General features: G+C 34.2%; 1 protein-coding gene across 2 annotated transcripts; it reads left to right on the top strand.

The window, feature by feature from the left end:
- Positions 1 to 13,656: 13,656 nt before the first annotated feature.
- Positions 13,657 to 17,135, top strand: LOC127085461 (glycerophosphodiester phosphodiesterase GDPDL7). Of its 2 annotated transcripts, none has more exons than XM_051026069.1 (10): positions 13,657 to 13,802; positions 13,973 to 14,084; positions 14,167 to 14,448; positions 14,534 to 14,646; positions 14,726 to 15,221; positions 15,349 to 15,384; positions 15,469 to 15,753; positions 15,850 to 15,986; positions 16,068 to 16,551; positions 16,637 to 17,135. In XM_051026069.1, the coding sequence occupies exons 2-10, from the start codon at positions 13,985 to 13,987 to the stop codon at positions 16,915 to 16,917; spliced, it is 2,214 nt and encodes a 737-aa protein (XP_050882026.1). In that variant the 5' UTR covers positions 13,657 to 13,802; positions 13,973 to 13,984; the 3' UTR covers positions 16,918 to 17,135. The 2 variants fall into 2 exon arrangements, with proteins under 2 accessions (XP_050882026.1, XP_050881963.1); XM_051026006.1 differs by having other exon boundaries at positions 13,657 to 13,835.
- Positions 17,136 to 21,079: the final 3,944 nt, after the last annotated feature.

Genomic DNA, 21,079 nt, shown 5'->3' with positions numbered 1-21,079 from the left:
AGATATTTTATCAACATGATCATACTTAGAATGACTTACATTCTTTTTCTTCTTTTGACGAGCCGTAAGACAAATATTGACATTTTCTTCTTCATCACTTTAGTTATCATCGCTTGAGGACTCACTATCGCTCTCCCATGCAATGTATGCTCTTCTAGATTTGCTAGATTTGTTGTGACTTTTGTCTCTTCCTTTGTCTTTCTTCAACAAGGGACAATCCGACTTATAGTGACCGACCTTTCCGTAATTATGGCATGATTCTTTTGACTTAGTTGTCTTACCTTCCTCTCGATTTGGGAATTTTGATTATCTTCTATAGCTGATAAGATTATTATCTGAATGTTCATTCTTTATAAGGTATCAGTTATACCTCCTTATGAACAACCCCATGTCTTCATTTGAATCTTTATCATCATCAGTTGATTCACTCTCACATGCATCATTGGTGGATGACTTATATGTTGAAGCCTTTAAAGCGATAAACTTCCTTTCGGTGTCCTTAGCTTTCTCCTTCATTTCCTTCTTTTGACTCTTCTCATGTTTCTCAAGGTAGATGAGCTCCTGCTCATGCTCTTGAAGCTTGCCAAACAATGTTATCATGTCCAATGTTCTTAGATCATTGGCTTCCTTAATCGCGGTGACCTTTGGTAGCCAATCCCTGTTAAGACATCTTAATATTTTTTTAGTAGCAACATCATTAGGGGTAGTTCTACCAAGAGCATTTAACCGATTGATTAGATGAGAAAATCGCTTTTGAATATTGGTAATGGTTTCACCATCCTCCATATGAAAAATGTCAAATTCTTGAGTTAAAATGTTGATTCTAGCTAGTTTGACATCATTGGTTCCCTCATGGGTAATTTGCAATAAGTCCCACATAGCTTTAGCACTAGTACAATGGAAAACCCTATAATACTCATTAACACCTAAGGCGTCAATGAGCATATTTCTGGCTTTCCAATCATAGTTATACTTTTTATCATCTTCTTCATTCCGTTGTGCTTCAGGTTTAGGTATAACAAAACCATCCGCATTGGTCATGATTATTTCCATAGGACCATCTTGGATGACTTTCCATACTTTCCTATCAATAGAGTTGATATGGATATGCATACAATCTTTCCAATAACTATACTTTGCACCGGTAAAAATAGGCGCCCTATTGTACGCCCCTTTAGGATCGTTACTCATTTGCTAAAAAGTTATATGTGAAGCGCTAGATGAACTGGCGCTTGTGATACCATTTGTCAGACGATAGTACCGATCTATAAGGGGGGTTGAATAGATCAGTTTATGAAATTTAGCGCTTTTTAAAATTGTTTTCAACGGTTGCGGAAGCACCCTAAATTATAATCGCCTAAACGATCAGTTAATGGAAAGATCGGATATGCGTGAAACCGAATGGAATAACTAAGATAGAGATAATCAACCACTATCTAAATCAATCGATTAACCACTACAATCCTTGATATCGTTACCTCGAATAATGCTATTCCAAAATAATCTATTAAATGTAAAAAGGTGTCTCAAAGAAACAAGTATGCCTTGAATAACTCAAGAAAAATAGTTAGGAGCATAGAAAAATTATGAAAAATTAGGCATATCAAGATGAAATTAGAAGCTCAAAGTGTCCCAAAGATATACTCACAATCATGTGTAAAAGATGCCCAAACAAATCCATCATTCAAACAATGCACCATTAATTGATCACACTAAACAACTTTCAAGAATAGGTTCAAAAACAATCCAAAATTAATTATCCAAGCATCAAATGAAACCCAAATGACCTAAATACAAATGTCTATAAGTGTACAAAATATTGGGTCAAAATTCAAATTAGAAAATTAAGAATCAAACCCTAACAAATAAAATTAGTTTAATTAGACATATATAATACTAATAAAAAAATTAAAATAAATCAAAAATGAAATTAAAAAATATGGAAAATTACATAACATTTAAAATATCAATCATAAATTAATTGAGAATTTTTAACCCAAGGGAAGTATTTTGAATAAAATTAAGTAAATATAAATAATATAAATAAGTGAAAATGGAAAGGGGGTGCATTAGCAAAGTGGAAATGAACTAGAAAATAGTTAATACACAAATGGGCCCCAAAAGTTGGGGGTGGAAAGAGGAAACGCGCCAGGCCCACGATCCAAACCATTTAAAAATAAGATTTTTGAAGCGTGACAATGGGATAAATAAATAAAATGAACAAAAATCATGTAACACGACATCAATTGGTCACTCCCTCACTTAAGTCACAAAAGGACAAAAATGCGCCCAGCTAATCACAACGTGCCAACCACTCGTCTTTAACCTCTGTTCATGCATACTTAAACCCTAATCCCGACCCCAACATGCTGACTTCCACCTCAAATAACTTCCTCATCTCTCCTCTAAATCCCACAAAACTTGAACCAAAGTTGTAGTACGCAATAAGTACACCATCATAGTGACCTTGGTTTTTAAAAATAAATGATAGAACATGGAGAACAAAGAGCAATAACACACGCGGTCAACTTTTTAAACATCAAACATTAAAACTAAAAAAAATAATTTAAGCCTAGCTCCAATGGTCTACTTAGTAGTAGACTCTCCATATGCATGTGTGTTAACTTAGGCATGGTCAATAACTAAACATGAGGAAGAGTAGGGTGAAGAAAACTTTACCTAGTGGAGAAGATCCATTGTCTCTTGAACTGGTTGGAGCTTCAGGAACCCCTCAAATGAAGCTTGGTTTTCTTCTGGAGGAAAAGGTGAAGTTGAATGAATGGTGAAAGTGAGCTTCAAATGAAGAAAAATCCTCAAGCTTAAATGTTGCAGTCTTCAAGTTCTCTCTCTTCAGTGATCTCTCCATCAAAATTAGGTTAAAGATGGCTTATATATGATGCTTGTGATGAGGTGTGTTGTTTTGTAAGGTGAAAGAACCGTTGGAGGGAAAGTTTAGTAGTTTGTGAAAAGATTGAAGAGTGGAATATAAGACTGTGTTTTAGATACAAAGTATGTATGTTTTGTGTCGTTTTAGGGAGCCTGAGGTGGAGTGAAAGGCCTCAGGATTAGTGTGACTTGGAGGCAGTGGAGAGAGAAAAGGAGACAATCAGAAACATTTCCACCTTTGGCCAAGTTTGGGTATGATGTGCATGCACATAATACATGTGTTTTTAGTCCATACAAGGCAAGAAGTGGTGTGTTGTGGTCGTGTGGAGTAAGCCATGTTGTAAACAAAGGTAACATCATGCACAAATCCAACAACAAGTGTGATAATGGAGATTAAATATCAGTCATGTTTAAACGATTATAACACTAAGGTTTCATGGCCAAATGGAATGAATTAGGGCTCTTTGGAAAGGAGAGGAAAAGGTTTGATGTTGGAGGAAATTTGAAACAAAACCTTGAGCTCCTTCAAAAATGGACACGAAAATGGCTGCTTGAAACTGCATGTCAAAATGTCAATTATAGGTCATTTAGTGATCTTGAGGTCCTAACTTGCCATGTCCATAACTTTTTCCTTAAGCTACCAAATAGGAAAATACTTGAAGTAAACATGGAGAGGAGATAATGATGTACAACTCTTATGTTGAGGTCGGATCCAAATGAAGCTTGCAACCTTATTGTCACACCCCAATTTTGACCATGAATATGCAATTCAATACATTCATCATAGTTGTTGCATCTCTACATAGCATGACATCCATTTCATAGCGTTTAGTGCCTTAAATATTAGTCGAAATAAATTTTCGGATCTACAGGCATACCAGTTGAATCAATTGTCAAATGTGTGCCAAAATAGCAGGCGAACAAATTTCAAAATCAAGCATGCAAACATCAGTTTTATTAATCTATGTTTCACGTAGTTTAACGTGGTATGCTCGATTTATTTTTTCAACCACTTTATTGTTACATTTTGATCTATCTGAGTGTTTTAACCGAACACTTTCCATTTCAAAATTGGCTTAAACGCTATATATTTGTGAGATGTTTATTTCGCGCTGATCATTTTGGTTCATTCAGTTTAATTTTTCGAGCACTTTTGCGCCGAACTTTTATGCATTTTGAGTCCGTTTATTTTTCTCTTTTTATCAAAATGTTCGAAATAAATAAATAGAATTTTCCATGTTTCGGTTTCGAATTTATTTTGATTATTTAAATTAATATTTTATTTTTAATTCGATTTGTTTCTAACTCATTTTTACTCTAATAATACTCATTAAGGACTTTTTGGTCATTGTAAAACTCGCACAACCCTAACTAGTCCCTACTATATATTATGTGTGGCTGATGAGAAAAGGGGACAACACCAAAAAAATAACGCACAACTCAGCAACGCATTAACAGGTACTCTCTCAATTTGAAGAAGTACTTTCCCCTATACTTTCATGGTTGTTGATACTTTATATGTTTTTTTCAAACTCTTTGGAACAAGTAGTGAAGGTTGATATGTTCTTGAATTGTTTTTACTTGTTGTTTATCCACTGAACTCATGAAATCGTAGAAAAGTGGTGAGGAAGAAGAAGTGTAAAAGTCCTATAAACTTTGATTTATCTATGTTTATTCTAACTAATTAATTTTAATCTTTTTTCAAAGAAAAAGAAAGCCACATGTCCTCCTGGCAATGGTTGGTTTTTCACTTTTAAAAAGTCTAACTTCCCATTTAACTCTTTATGATTGGGTTTTAATTGGTGTTACTGTCACGTTTCTATGCAAGTCTAACCTGCATTCTTTTTATTTTTTAATTAGTTAATATTATTATTTATTTGATTTTCATTTTAATTCAATATAAATATTGGGTTGAGTTTTGGGCCCACATTTGATTTTGTTTACTCATTAGTTCATACACTCTATTTTGCATTTGCACCCTCTTGTATTAGTTTTTATTTTTTATTTTTTTCTCTTTTGTTTAGTTTAATTACTTAAAATAGAATTTATTTAATTGATTGGAAATTTATTTAGTTTAATAGATGATTAATTTTTTTAATTATTTGTCTCTAATTACTAAGTGATTGTTTGATTATTTGTCTAATCTATTGCATTGCGATTTCAAAGTTAAAATTCAATTTGGCTTTCAAGAACCGTTTGGATGCATATATTTGTTGCTCGGCTTCTTTTAGAGTAATTCTTACATGAATCCACTCTAAGTTAGCTCTGAATTAAATTCAGTTATTTTCGATTTCGTTTGATTTCCAGTCTCGTGGCTTACTCTTGGGCCTTCTTACAATGAGCTCTTAAGCAACATCAACTTAACATTCAATAATTTCAAACCTTTGTACTTTAACTATTTTAATTTATTATTCAAGACATTTTCATAATTAAAATTGAAAGAAAAAGATTACCTGGATGAAATATCCAGACGTAGTCCCGAGTATTAGACCCAGGTTGTAAGAGCTTGCAAGTCATAAATACTCATCTTTCAAACCCAAAAATATATTCAACCAATCAAACTCTTTTTCGCCGTCGTGCGATGGAAAAAACCTTTTCATAAAAGAAAGAAATCTTGTCTTAAGAGGATGTAAAGCAATTCTTCGTCCACAATTGTTGAGTTGAGATAAGTGACATTTTTTTGAATGTTGATTTGTAAATCCATTCGATATGTGGTACACGTCCACTCCTCATCTATTTTGGGTAAAACAATGTTTTTCGTCGATTAATACAATATAGCTTTATCTAAAATCGACCAACAAACAAAATAATTCTACCTAGAACTATGTGTGCCTTGAGTTCTCTATTGAGATACGTAGGAGCAGGATTTGTAAATCTTGTCAGACCCATTAACAAAAAAGCATAGGTTTAGTCCCCTTCGTTTCAAAAATCCAAAAAAAAATCTCTTTTTTTTCCCTCTTTCTCGCATAATAACTCGAGAAGCCTAACATTCTTAGCTAACACGGTCGCGCACAATTAACTTAATGGTTCCCGTTGAGTACAACGGGCGTGAGAGGTACTAATACCTTCCCCTTGCGTAATCGACTCCCGAACCCTGATTTGGTTGCGACGACCAATATCATTGTCGTTCTTTATTGGGTTTTATCGATATTTTCCCTTTCCTTTTTAGGAATAAATAAAGTTCGGTGGCGACTCTGTTCAGTCCGTTATTGCGAGCGTGCGATTGCGCTTCACTTAGTCGTGTTCTCATTTTTCGAGGTGCGACACTTATGACAATTGGACATGAAGTGGGTTGCTTGAGATGATCAAATACTTAGAAAAAATTTCATTAAGTATAAACCAAAATCAACAATCCAAGGTCATGACTTTAGAGGATGGTATCTTGAGTTGTGGCCAACCAATTGAGGTGTTCTTGGAACCAATAGAAAGAGGAGACTTGGCACTATAATTTTCATGTTAGAAACACCTTGAGATGGAGTCTCTAACATCCCTTAAAACTTCCAAGAATATGCTTGGGAATCCTGACTTGGGATACTTAGAAATTTTCTAAGTGTTGGGACAATTGAATGAATTTGAAATACCAAACTTTCAATGATCATATCTTGAGCCATGATGATCCAAATACTTCAATCTCGATACGTTCTTAAAGCTTGTAGAAAGGAGAACAAAATTCATGTTAAGGGCAATTTGGTTTGGAGTCTTGATCATAGAGAACATTGTCCATGAATGTAGCTGCTCACTAACACCAAACTTGCCAAAAATAGCAAGTTTCTAAAACCCTAATTTCCTATTTAGGTAATATTCCATAATTATGTACTTTTTGATGAATCTATTGACTTTTCTTGATCAAATTTCAACCATAGACCATATTTGACTCATGGAATACAATTTTGACCAAAGGAATCAAGAGTTGACATTTTAACTTGCCCAATTCACTTTTCCCCAATTGAATCAAAACATTGGCCATTTGAGCAATTGAACCTCTTATGAATGAAGTTGATGGCCAGTATCAGACTCATAGATACTTAGGGACACATAGAATACCATGGAATCAAGTCTTGCTCAAAAAATCAGAAATAAACTGATTTTATCACAAACCCTAATTTCAGTAAAAAACTACAAGAGATGAGTGTACCATTTCACAAACCCTGATTCTTCTAGGGAAAATGGAGATAACCTTGAACAAAGAGGTCTTGCATAACATCAAGATGAATATGATTTAAAAAGTTCATGTCACCCTAGCTCAAGGACCAAGAGACAAAAAAATGTGATCAGCTTCCAATATCTTGTAATTCCTAATCAACTGATGAGGTCATGGATCATTTGAGAGGTCTTAGGGCATAAGAAACCCCTTGTAGCTTGGGTGATTATGAAGTTGAGGATATCCCACCCTCCTTGTACTGATTATCACTTCTCTTCCTTCTAAAGCTTGAAGAAGGTCACAAGAGAGATGACTTGATCCCATAACTATAGAACCAATGATATTCATGAATATATATGATGAGAAAACATAAGCCAATTATGATTGAAAAGAAGAGGGTAAATTTTTGGGTACAACAACTGCTAAGAGAGAAGCTATCATTTCTCCAGTCATCTTCATGGAGGAAACTAACTTTGCTGATGAAAAAGGTCTTAACACTAAGGACGTAACAAGAACCTAAGAGTTTGGTTCAAGATTATTTTGGGATGTATTCACCACATGACAAGTAAAAATAGCTCTGACTACATCAACACACGTCAGAAATTCATGTTATTCTGTCTGGAGAAGGGTGTCAAGCTGGGACTTCCTTCCATTCTGTTTAAGTTCATGAGGGATTCTATCATAGAATCCAGAACTGGTGGATCTTTCAAGAAGACAAAGAGAAAATTCATTCTCAACAACAAATTAATTTATGATATTCTTGTGGAAAGTGGTTTAGTGGATGACCTTCTGGTCAGTTGTTTGACAAAAGAGTTGGTGAAGAATACTGGAAAAGTCTTTTAGGGGAAGAATCTGAAGAGTATGGGTCTCATCTATAGAATTCAAAGGCCAAACTTTATTCTGTCTAAGAACGATATTTGTGGTAGAAGGAATCCTATTGATGACTACCCAATCTTCACCAAGATTGATCCTTCACAGGTTCTGATGGCTTATTTGGAAAGCTGTCTAAAGGACGGACTTGAACCTTTGGTGAATCCTTTTAATCTTCCAGAGACTTGCCCTGATGTTCATGGGAAGAGAAAGAAGGAATTTAGAGGCGAAGGATCTTATAGGGCTCATAAGAAGAAGACGATTGTTATCTTTCAGGATGAAGACGAGGTGCCTCTAAGTGAGTTCCAGAAGGGCAATGATTCTGAAGGATACTTTTGGAGTAGTCCAGTATTCTTCAAGAGCTTCTAATATAGCATCTGGTAAGCATCCTTCTGATAGCACTCATTTTAACAACAACAACAACAATAACAAACTCCACCACCACCATCTCATCCACAATTATAAAATTCAGCCATTTCACCACCAAATATTATTGCTCCTTAACCAACTAATCCAAATTTAACAACTCCTAGAACATCTCAATCAAGAGTTTCTGACAGACATGTTTATGATGGAACTCCTGAAGGAATGTTCAATTTTGAACCAAAACCCATTTCACCTTATTCACCCCCCTATTATTTTACCATCACATCCTTCTGTAAATGGTCCTGACTTTGATGAGTCCAAAATCAACCTTACAGCCAAATACCCCAAATAACCAACAAAATCCTCCCCTAACTTTGGTAAGGTTCTGAGGAAATTTGAATTTAAATCTAAAAGCCATTTTCATGAAGCAATGACTGTCATTCGTTCTTCAACAAATCTTGTTGCGAGCGATTAAGCATGGGAAGCTTACAAAAGCTGGATGAACTCCAATATTTCTAAGATGAAGGATCTTGAGTATACTTTTGCTGAGAGTAAATTTTGTTATGGATTCGTTCCCTTAATGGAACTCTGGAAGCTAAGAAATTTCCAACTCTGCCTTCCTGCTCCAGAAATCAATAGCGACTCCTGAAGAAGAAGCCACTCCAGAAACAGAGACTGCCCAACACATTGAGTCTGCTCCAAAAGATGTTGCTGCTTCTGAACCTCAAGATTGTGATATGGAAGAAGATGTTACTTAGATGGTTGTCTCAGAAGCTTCTTCCTCTCAAACTATCTTTTTTTTCTTCTGAAGACAATCAAGGGGAGCAAGGCTGACAATGCAAAGGTCAATGAGCGTCTGGACAAGCAAGATCTCATGTTTCAGCTGATTCTTTCAAGGATTCCTCCTCCTCATCCACCTCCTCCCTAGAACCCTTAGTTTTTTTTTTACTTTCTTGAAAATTTATTTCTTATTTTTATCAAGTTGTACTTTGCACGACCTTTTAGCAAGTTTCAATGAATGTTTTTATTGTTTCTCTTAATTTATTTTTGTCTTATGTGTTTTTGATTGATGACAAAGGGGGAGAAAAACATAACTTCCTAAAGGGGAAGAATTAGAGTTTATTTTGATATATAATTTCCCTAAATTAAAAACCCAAACATTGAGTAATGTTTCTGCTAACAACTAATTCGAAAAAGAGTTTGGTAAGTGTTTTACAGGGTTATTTCTCATGAATCAGAAAGGTTCTGAATATGTTATTTTTGAATAGAGAGTTTTTATTCTAGAGTAATCTGACTTGAAAAGTCAAGGTTCAAATAAGAAAACCTACCCCTTTAAAATCTTCTGAAGTGAAGTCTATCAGAATGATGATGTTATCAACCAGTGCTCTGGACAACATCAACTAACTTCTGAAGATAAACCAGATTCTGACAGAATATTCACCCTGATACTTCAAAAAGATTAATAAGGAAAGTTTTCTTTCATTCTGATTTTATCTTTATAGGATTATATATCTCAGAGGGAGTTTTGTGCTTCTGAAAGATGTATTCTTCTGTGATTACCCTATACAAAACTGTTCATCAAAATGTATGTTTTATCATCATCAAAAAGGGGGAGATTATTAGAATAAGATTTGGTTCTGCATTTATACCTTGAGTTTTGATGATAACAATATTGTATTTGTGTGAGAACAATTTTGGTATCCTAATGTTTTGTTATTGTGCAGCTTTAACAACCAGTCCTGATTCTGAATATATGATGTGCAACATCATCAGTTGCTGAACTATGTGTCCTAAATCCGCTTCTATGCAAGTTATTAGAATTTATGAAAGACGTAAATATTGTTGTTGTAATGTTCTTTCTGTTTCTTAGGTATTTCACTCATCAGAAGCTTCTGAGGAGACACTATGTTGTTGCTGCAATGTTCTCTCAGTTCGTGCTTCTAGATGTGACTATGATCACCAAACTTATGAAAAATGACAAGCTTCTTAAGTTGTGTTATGAGGTTGAAGATTTTAAAGGTCTCAAGTCAGACGACTGAAGTTATCAAGGTTCTGATTGAGGATTCTGAAGACTCTTAAGATTATGAAGATACTGAAGACCTAAATTCAAACTACTGACGTTGTCAAGATTCTGACCAAAGGTTCTGAAGTTTATGAATCCAACTCTCTATTTCTTCATTTCATGCTTCATCAACTTTCATCAGAAGCCGGTGAATTTGAAGATAAGATCAAAATGTGAACATGATCAAATAGTACATGGTACAAAATGGACAACCCTTCCACTACCCAATTTCGTGGACAAGGACAATACTATACATCACACTTGTCACTGCTTTTGTGGGCGAAAGGACGTATGCAATATCATTCCTTTTCCATCCAATAGTGGACATCCGCTCAAATGAGCTTTCCCCATTTTTCCCTCCAACGGTCCTATGCTCATGATATATAAGCAAGACTTGGAGACTTGAAGAAAAACCTACCTGTTATGCAAATATTTTTGACAAGTTATTTTCTTTGTGAAAATCTATCATTCTTTTGTATACATTTTTTCTTTAAGTGATTGTTATTCATTTTTGTAAAATCTGCTTGTATAGAAGCATCTTGTAACACACAAAATATTATTCAAACTCTTTGTTTGATTCCTTAAGGAGGTTATCCTTAAGAAGACAAAGAAGGTTGTTCTTTGGGAGTCCTTAAGGAGACTAAGGTTTATTTGGATCCTTGAGAAAACAAATAAGGTTATTGTTTGTGTTTGTTGTAACTGTTGATTATAGTGAATTAAGTCCTTGTGTATAAGGCAAAATCACCTTGACGGGTGGACTGGATTAACTTTGAGTTCAAGGGAACCAGGATAAAAATACTTGTGTTTTTATCTCTTTGTTATTAACTTGTTAGTGGTGTTTTTATTTTGGAAAAAAAAATTTCTTGTAAAACCCAATTTAAACCCCCCTTTCTTGTATTTTTCACACCTTTACCTACTCCTTACCAAGAGGAGGTAGGGTGAAATTTGGGAGAAAAAATGGTCCAGGATCTCGCGAAAATGGTAGTGTAACCCTGGGAGTGGGTACACTTGTTACTTGTGGCGGGGAAACCGCCACTTCTGTTGATACTGTCCAAATCGGTATTTGGCTTATAACAGGAGTGGTTACCTGAATGGATGTTAAAGCTCCCACACCATCAACTGTCATATTGGTTAATTGTTCTTATAAATTTGATGCGTCATTCTATGGTAAGGAAGTACTTTTGGACATTCTTGCCACCATACCCCTTTTACTCGTAAATTTTCTCTTAACTCTACCACTTCTCAAACGCATGCATACTCAAACATTTATATGAAGAAAAAAATAAAGAATATAAAGATACAACGCTTTTATGCAAAAATTAAGATTTCTTGCACAAAAGGGTCCCACCAGGTGTGCAATTTGTTTACTGATATTTTTAGTAAACAATCATGAGTTTGGTTCACTTATGAGATTAACCTTGAAAAAATTTCAAGGACAATTTGTGCAGCAAAAAAACGCGTGTAATTGAATCTTAAATGTTTGAACAATGTTAAACTGAATGTAAATTCTAACAACAATAAGCTTTGGATAAAAATAATAAACAAAAAGAATGACAACAGTCATTAAAGCAAAAATGCTTTAGTTAAAAATACTTGAAGAATTTAAAGAGTGGACATTGAATCATACATTATCTCACAAAGTGTTTCTCTCTATGACTTAGTACTTTAGTTCTATAGAAAATATATGAAATTTGCGACCCTGATTCCAACAATGAGATCGACTATATATACTAATGCAATAGTAACCGTTGACAACTGCTATTTTTTCCAGGATTGACACGTATCCCATTACGTGGGATTTAACACTATAACTTGCTTCCACGCGTTCTTTCAAAAGTTATTAAAGTAAAAATTCTTTAATTAAAAATACTTGAAGAATTTAAAGAGTTGACATTGAATCATATATTATCTCACTAATTGTTTCTCTCTATGACTTAGTACTTTAGTTCTATAGAGAATATATGAAATTTGCAATCCTGATCCCAACATTGAGATCAACTATATATACTAATACAATAATAACCGTCGACAACTGCTATTTTTTTACAGGATTTGACATGTATGTCATTACGTGGCTTTTAACACTCTAACTTGCTTCCACATTGAAATTGTTGAAATAACCTCTTAATACAATAATAACTTCTTATCTAAGAGTTCATCGAAGTTAGGGTATGCTTCAAAACTAAAGAATATATCTGATAGTGACATATTTGATAGCATTGATAATAAAAATATCATTCAATAATTTTTAAAATTATGTATTTGAATTTTTAAAAGTGATTTTTATAGTCTTATATAATTTTGTGTAAGTTAAAAAAAAAACTTTTCCTAAAAGAACTTTTCATAAAAGCTTTAAATAATTTTATACCACGAGTTTATTTAGAGAACCCTCGACCTCAAGGAAATGAAACAAGAATGACAGTGACTAGTGTGTAAAAATTTATACAAAAATGATATTCTTACACTAAAATCTTTTACTACACCATGTTTTACTGTTCACCAATATAATGAATATTGTAATATTATAATAAGGATTTAATTGAAATACACTGACAGTGTAAAAGGATTTTACACAGTCAATTAATCTTAAACGTTGGATATTAAAATAAGTTTGATTTTTATTTTAAAAACTTATAAAGTACAGCAAACTGATGATGGTGATGAATCGACAGTGTAAAACTTTTTATATTGACAGTGTATAGTAATTAATCCCTTATAATAATAAAATATAATTTTTTTAAAATAAATATAAAAATTATTTTATTTTATTTTTAGAATTAAGGAGTACCGTTATAAAATTGCGTGATTAAGTAATTTCATAATTTCATTAACCGACTATGTTTTACTATTAAAAATTATTTTTAATAATTAAACATTTATTAACCAATTTCATAACTTAATTAATCATCTTTTACATTTCATTAATCAAATTTATTTTCTATTAAAAAATATTTTTAATATCTAGTTTATTAATCAACTCCATTATTTCATGAAGTAACTTTTTATATTTTATTAAACAACTTTATTTATTTTACTACTAAAAGTCATTATACGCGATTCACAAACACGGTTTATGGATAACTGTTCACATACATGTTATTGTTCATGATTATTATTCTCGGTCATTGTTCAACTTTACTAAAATTAATAATGTCTTTCTTTACTCAAAATAGATACCCTATTTTTTACCCTCAGAAATTTCTGGATATACCCAATATATTAAAAAAAAAACTTTTTTACAACAATATAGAAAAACTATCTAGAGTGGGCGGTATAAGATAGAAAATCAGTTTTAATTAAAGTTCAGTTTTAAATAAGTAATGAAGTTTATTTAACTGAAATAAGCATAATAAATGTTAATTTGTTGTCCTTTTTGAGAGAAAACTTAACCAGCTATATCTATTCATACCCAAAAATGCATAGAAATTAAGCTCCATTTTGGTATCAATATTCCAACTCTTGTTTCATTCGCTTGAGGTTGAGGATTTTCTAAGAAACTCATCTGATACGGTTATTTTCATGTCTTATTTGTTATTATGTTCTATATTTTCATCTGTTATTATTATTTTTATATGCATCAAATGTAACTCATCAGATAAATTGTGTTTACTTTTCACTAACTTAAAAATTTGAACTAATTATGACAGAAAAATAACAAGATGTTAAGAAGCTTGTTTCTTGTTTTGATGTTGATCCATGCAACATTACCTATTTCTCCTCAAACTCCTGCCCCTGCCAAAAAATGGTCAACATTAAGTGGTTGGTAATATATATATATTCTTCTGTCAAAGATTTAAAGATTTGTTTTTGTTATATGATGAATCTTGATCATATATCGTAGGTAACGAGCCGCTTGTGATAGCACGCGGAGGATTCACTGGTCTATTTCCAGAAGGCAGTTCAGAAGCAATCCGCTTGTCGAAGGAGATAAGCATCTTTCTTTGTAATGTTCAGTTCACAAAAGATGCTGGTGCGTTTTGTGTGACAGGAGTTAAACTCGACGCTGCAACGACTATAGCATTGTTTGATCCAAATCAGAAAACCTACAACATTAATGGAAAGGATGTGCAAGGACACTTCATGGTGGATTACACTGCTTCTCAGATTGACCACAATGTGTCAAGTAAGAGATTCTTTGTTATAAACATATGACATCTTGTAGATTTTAAAGTTGAGGCCTGTGTTCTTAATTTTATCCTATGTTGCAGTGAATCAGGCCATTTTTTCTCGTCCGAGTTTCTACGATGGTTTGTCTCCGGTACTCAATGTTGATGGCATACTAAGTAGCAAAACTCCACCAAGGCTCTGGTTGAATGTCCAGGTTATCTCCCTTTCTATCTCATGACATGAATAATAACACGCGGAATCATTTGATTTTGAAATTGATTATTCTATTGCAGTACGAAGCGTTTTATGACCAACACGGCGTAAAGCTAGTTGATAAAGTACTAGAACTGTTGAGACATTATACCATAGACTTTGTTTCATCTCCAGAGATTGGTTTCTTAAGAAGCCTTAGTGGAAAAGTTAGGAATAAAACAAAGTTCGTCTTTCAATTTCTTAACGCGAGTGATGTCGAACCAACAACGACGCTACCATATGGCACCATTGTGAAGGATCTTGCGGCAATCAGGTCATATTCATCTGGCATAATGGTGCCGAAAGAATACATATGGCCAGTTAAACCAGACAATTACTTGGGGCCTCTCACAACCCTTGTATCTGATGCACACAAACAAGGACTAGAAGTGTATGCTTCTGGTTTTGCTAATGATTTCTTTTCAAGTTATGATTATAACTATGATCCTACTGCTGAGTACCTACAGTTTATAGCGAAAGACGAATCTGTTGATGGTCTTGTTACTGATTTTCCTTCTACAGCATCAAATTCTATAGGTGAGAGTTCAGAAATATTCAAAACTTTATGTTGCAGTTTAAAACTATGCTCGCAGGACTAGTTCAAAAGAAGATAATTAGGCTATATGGAAAAGTACTAACTCTTGCGAATTTCTTGTTTTTTCAGCATGCTTTGCACTCAACAATACACTTCCGAAAAAAGGTAATAGTATTATTCTTGAACTTCTCGGAGTCATAGACCTTACAAACAAGACGCGAAAAGATGCTAACGCATTTGCTTTTGCAGGACAACCTTTGATCATAAGCAATAACGGAGCGAGTGGCGTTTATCCAGGTTCCACCGATCTTGCTTATCAACAAGCAATAGACGATGGAGCTGACATTATAGATTGCTCAGTTCAAATGACAAAAGATGGAATTCCATTCTGCTCAAATACAGCAGACCTAATGGCAGATACAACTGCTGCTATGACTAAATTCATGTCGCGAACTTCCAATATTCCAGAGATTCAACCGAATAGTGGAATTTTCTCCTTTGATCTAACGTGGAACGAGATCCAAACCTTGCAACGTAATGCTTCCGTGTAACTTCGAAAATTCATGAGAAGATCTAGCCTTTAATATTTGAACAATAAATAAACTTAAGGTAATTTGTTTCTTGCTTCAGCTCAAATTTCTACCCCTCTTGGCAGTGACTTCCAAAGAAATCCAGCAAACAAGAACAGTGGTAAATTTGTTACTCTCTCAGAATTTCTGGAGTTGGCTAAGGATAAAGCCGTTACCGGCATTTTAATTAACATAGAGGTAATCATTATGCATTCTCGAATCATTATCATAAAAGTTTGACTTATATTACTACTAACTATCTCCTTAATTTGGCGATAGAATGCTGCTTACCTTGCATCGAAGAAAGGCCTCGACATTGTTGGTGCCGTAACCACTGCCTTAAGCAATGCAACATTTGACAAGCAAGCGACGCAGCAAGTTCTGATTCAATCGGACGATAGCTCGGTGTTATCCAAGTATAAAGACATTCCATCTTACAAAAGGGTGTTGTTAGTTGAAAATGAAATAGGCGACGCTCCTAAGAATACCGTGGATGAAATAAAGAAGTACGCAGAAGCGGTGAATCTTCGAAAAACATCTGTTGTTAAAGCATCTGGCTCCCTTTTATCAGGAATGACTAATGTTGTTAAAGAGATGAAAGATGCAAACCTGACAGTATTTGTTCATACTCTTAGAAACGAGTTCATATCTTTGGCTTTTGATTATTGGTCAGACCCTAATGTTGAGATTGCCACTTACATCCATTCTGCCAAAGTTGACGGAATAGTCACCGATTTTCCGGCCACTACAAGTCGATATCTCAGTAAGAAACTCGATTTTAGAGATTAATTAACTAGAAGATTTTTTGTTGCAAATGAAAAGTTATTAACATGGTTCAACATATGCAGGAAGTCCATGTAGTGATCTAAACAATGTGGTAACAATCTTACCAGCAAAGGCAGGTGAACTAGAAAGTACTGTTCTACCAACATTACTGCCACCAGCAGAAGCACCACTTCCTCCTCTTGAGGTTGGTAACATTGTTGATCCACCTCTTCCTGCAGTGGTCAATGATAATCCTCCTGCTACACCTTCTTCACCACCTCCTTCATGTGCTTGTGCAAATGATACTAATCTTGGTCTCTTCATAGTTGCAATCATAGTGCTTCTCATTAATCTTACTCTGTGATAAAATTGCTCTTGCTCTTGATATTATTAACCAAGTGTTTTACTACAATGTATTTAGTAGAATGTAAATTAGTTAGAGTGCCAAAGAATTAGTCCTATGTTATCAAGTGAATTCCTTAAAGATTGATTTTGAAACTAAATTAGTCACTAGAAGATCTAATTCGCCATTGAATTCATTGTTTTACTATTGGATAAATGGTACATGTGTGCTTTTTGTTAGCACTAGAGAATGTCTGCTAGCATGATTTACCAAATTGAATTTTCACCACAAAGAAAAATGTTTAATAGTATGATTTACCAAAAATGAATTTCCACCATCTTGATAATTATATTTGCTAAAAAATGGAGAAAATAGTAAATAAATAAAATAACTAATGTATTAAAATTGTCTAATTATGACTGCAACGTAGTTTTTTATTTATAAAAAAGAATGTATTAAAAGCCAACAGAGTTATTGAACCCAAATAGCAACATAGTTGATTATGGTGTATGTAAGACCCCAATTTTGTCCCTAAGATCCCTCATGGCATCATATCATATCATATCATTGCCTCAAGGATCTTTGTGCACCTTTACCTCCTTCCCTGTGGGTGGGTCATCTTTTGAGTGTGGTTCTTGATCACCAAAACATGTCTTGCATTTGTATATCATTGCTTTTCATTTGTTTACTAACCCAAAAGTACAAAAATATGTCATCTAACCTTGGTACTTGCAGATGAAGCAACATTAGGTCAAGACAGTCAAAGGCAAGCCATTGAGCCATAGATGGTGGCCATTCTGAAGAATTTGGGCACCATGATCATTAATCAAGAGTTCACATGAGTTATGACATCATTTGGAATCAAGATCTCAAGTGGTAGAGGCTTGAAATTCATCAAGGCATTGTTCAGTCAACCAAAACCCTAGCAAAGTCAACTGTGGTCAACTGTGCATAAAATCAGGGATTTGATGGTGGGAAATGGTTGGAGAGGTCTCATTCATGTCCATAAAAGCCTCATATAATATTTCAAAGATCAACATTGGAGGATTTGAGGTCAGACAAAAAGTTTCCAAAAATAGTAAGTGACCTGTAATTTCCAACTGCCAAAAATGGAAAGGTCTTCTCCTCAAATTTACATGTTCAAGCAAGCTTCAAATCAAATTTTTTCCAACATGAAAGTTGAAGATCTTGCTCTCACCTTTCCAGAAAGTCCAAGAACATCCATTTCTCATTTGTGGTTGGCAAGTTATGATCAAATCATTGTCAAGAATTTTTGAACTTCAACAAGGCATAACTTTTGCATCAAAAGGCCAATTCATGTGATTCTTTTTTGAGCAATCTCCATTTGACATGAGCTATCATAATCCATCATCACATTTCATCAAAAATCATCACATAAAAAGTGCATTTTTCAAGTGAATCAATTTGAATTTTGGTGGGAAAAAAGGCGATTTTGAAAAGTATGCACAATTTTCACTTCAAACCAATGCCAATTGCCTTAAAACAGAATTTTAGACTTGCTGCAAGGGAATTTGCACTGTTCTATTGCATAGCATAAGCATGAGGGCATTTTGGCCAAATTATATAACATGAGCATTGCACTAATCCAATCCATTTGGCCTAATCATGTTTAGCTAGTGTGATTAACAGGTGGTATAAAACACTAATCCTAACAGAATTCTGAATGAACACTTCACAATCTCAGATCCAAACTCAAAATCTCGCAAATTCTCTCAAATTTGCTCAAACTTTTTTTCAACTTTTCCATCGAAATTCTTGATTCTTTTTGCTTGTTCTTGTGCTATTCATCATCTGCAGGAAGTATTGAAGATCTGTTGAAGCAAAGATTGGAGAATTCTTGAAGATTTGCAGCTGTTGAAACTTGAGCATTCACATGGCATTTGGAGTTTTCTTCGAATCTGAGCATTGTTGAGCTAAAGCACATCATTCATTCATCTTCCTCTTCATCATTGAGCATCTGTTTTCACAATTGAGGCCTTGAGGAGCACGAATCAAGATCTGCATCTCCATAGAGGTAAGAATTCGATCACTCCATTTCTTGCAATTCTCATGTGGCTTTTGTAGATCTTAACATGTAGATCATTCTGCAACTTGAATCGTGCATTTTCATTAGGTATTGAGCAAGTTATGTGGATTTGAAATTTGGATTGTGGAACTTATTTCGATCGATTCTTTGCATGTGGTTAGAATTAAGTGAAATCAATGTTAGATTAGTGATCTATGATGAATGCTGGTTCGATTGATATAAGATTCATAAATTTCTGTGAACATTGGATTTTGGTGATGATGAACATGTTGAACGTGATGAAGAACATTACAATTTCGTGTCCAGAAACTGTTTAATCCGCTTGGCCTTTAGTTTTGCATGTGTTTAGTGTTTGTGAGCCATGCTACCACTCAGAACGTGACACGCATGTTAATGAAACGGGGCGTTTCATCATTGAACGCGCCCGTTTTCACACACACACACACTTCGATTCCGGATTCCATCATTTCTTCATTTGGCTTTTGCATTTTTCACCTTACCTTCACATGTCCATCCACACTTGTTCATGCATTTTTTATTTTTTCTTTCACATTAGAAAATCCATAACTCTCTCAATAATAATCCAATCAACATGAGATTTTTTTCACAATGATCCTTATGATGTCTTCTATTTTTTGATGATTTTTAATGAATTTGTGCACGGCTGAAAAAAATAATTGCCTAGGGTTTGCTTTCACATGTCATTTCTTGCATATAGCTTGCCATTTCATTTGTAAAATCATGATGGTTGATCCAAAATTCTTGAAATTTTACATGCATAATCTAGACTCATTCCTAGTCATTTTGGTATATAGTTTGCTATTTTTGCATTTCTGGATTATGAGTTATGATGTGATCATTGGAGGTTTGACAATGTATGTCACACCATTTCTTGTTCATCTTGTGGAATTTCTTTGCCATACCTATTGGACTTGAATTGATCTGGATTTTTGCATAATGATACTTGTGGATGTCTAGTTTGAGTGTGATTTTTTGTAGAATTTTGGAATGCATTTTCTATTTGTTTGAGAATTTTTCCTCTGTTTGACCAATTGTGAGTCATGATATCATATGATTTGTGAAATCCTTGGTGTTTATTGGATGGGCTTGAAATTTGGCATGTGTATTATAGACATCTTGAAGTTTGCCATGGTTTTGGTTTCATTCATTTCTGTCATGTCATTTCTGTTTTATGCTTGCATGAACTTGATGTACCATATGTGGTCTTGTATGAACTTGTTTGAACATGCTTTGACTTGTTGATTTTAATTGACTTGCTTCCCTTTATCCAAATCCAATGAATTTTGGTGTGTTGCTCATTCAATGTGTTCTGGTTAGGCATGATTTTTCTTGGAATTTATTGAGCCATTTTGGTATTGATATGCTTGTGTTCATTCTGTTTACATCATTGAGTTCTCAACTTGCCTAGTTTGACATGTTGTGTTTGTGAAATGAATTTGATGAATAGTTTTGACATGAGACCAATTGGACTTTGCTCTTAATTGACTAATCTTGATTTTGGCCATTTTTCATGTTCTTTTTAAAAAATTTCCCTATCTTGGACCCATGGCTTTGGCCTAAGGGTTTACATCTCATGTTTGAAGCTTTGTTTCAGGTTGCACATGCAAGTTACACAATTGATGATGCCTCATCTTGAGAGCATTTGATATTTGCTTTTGATTACTAATGTGTGTTTTGTAGGTTGAAGTTGATTCAATTGGGATTGACTTGTGGCTTATGCCTTTGCCTATATTGGTTGTCTGTTGCATTAACTGTTGGTTGTTTGTCTGTATAGCATACTAATTTGTTTGATGTTTCCACAGGTACATTTAGTTGCTATAGTTCATCGTGAACTTGCTATTGCTTTGCTTGATAGCATTAGCATTGAGGTAAAATCTCTTGTCTCCATGTAGTCTGGAAGACCTGGCTTGTTATTTAGCCAGGCACCTGTCTGAAGTCCTCCTTAAGAGGCAATGTTTGTGAATGTTTATCTTTGTCCCCAAGCAGGTAAAGTCCTTTTGATAAGGCAATTGGTAGACAAAAGAGATGTGTAATCCATCTCCTACTATTCTGTGTGTCACTCACCTTGCTCACACCACATGTGTTGATGCATAGTGGGTAAAAACCCAAGATCTA

This window comes from Lathyrus oleraceus, chromosome 1 (assembly GCF_024323335.1).
Source record: "Lathyrus oleraceus cultivar Zhongwan6 chromosome 1, CAAS_Psat_ZW6_1.0, whole genome shotgun sequence".
NCBI lineage: Eukaryota > Viridiplantae > Streptophyta > Magnoliopsida > Fabales > Fabaceae > Lathyrus > Lathyrus oleraceus.
This window is presented reverse-complemented; position numbering and strand designations above follow the sequence as displayed.

Coding starts and splice junctions, on each gene's coding strand:
- LOC127085461 (XM_051026069.1), top strand. CDS start 13,985: ATGTTAAGAAGCTTGTTTCTTGTTTTGATGTTGATCCATGCAACATTA. Junction 14,449..14,533: donor GATTGACCACAATGTGTCAA/GTAAGAGATTCT, acceptor CCTATGTTGCAG/TGAATCAGGCCATTTTTTCT. Junction 16,552..16,636: donor CACTACAAGTCGATATCTCA/GTAAGAAACTCG, acceptor CAACATATGCAG/GAAGTCCATGTAGTGATCTA.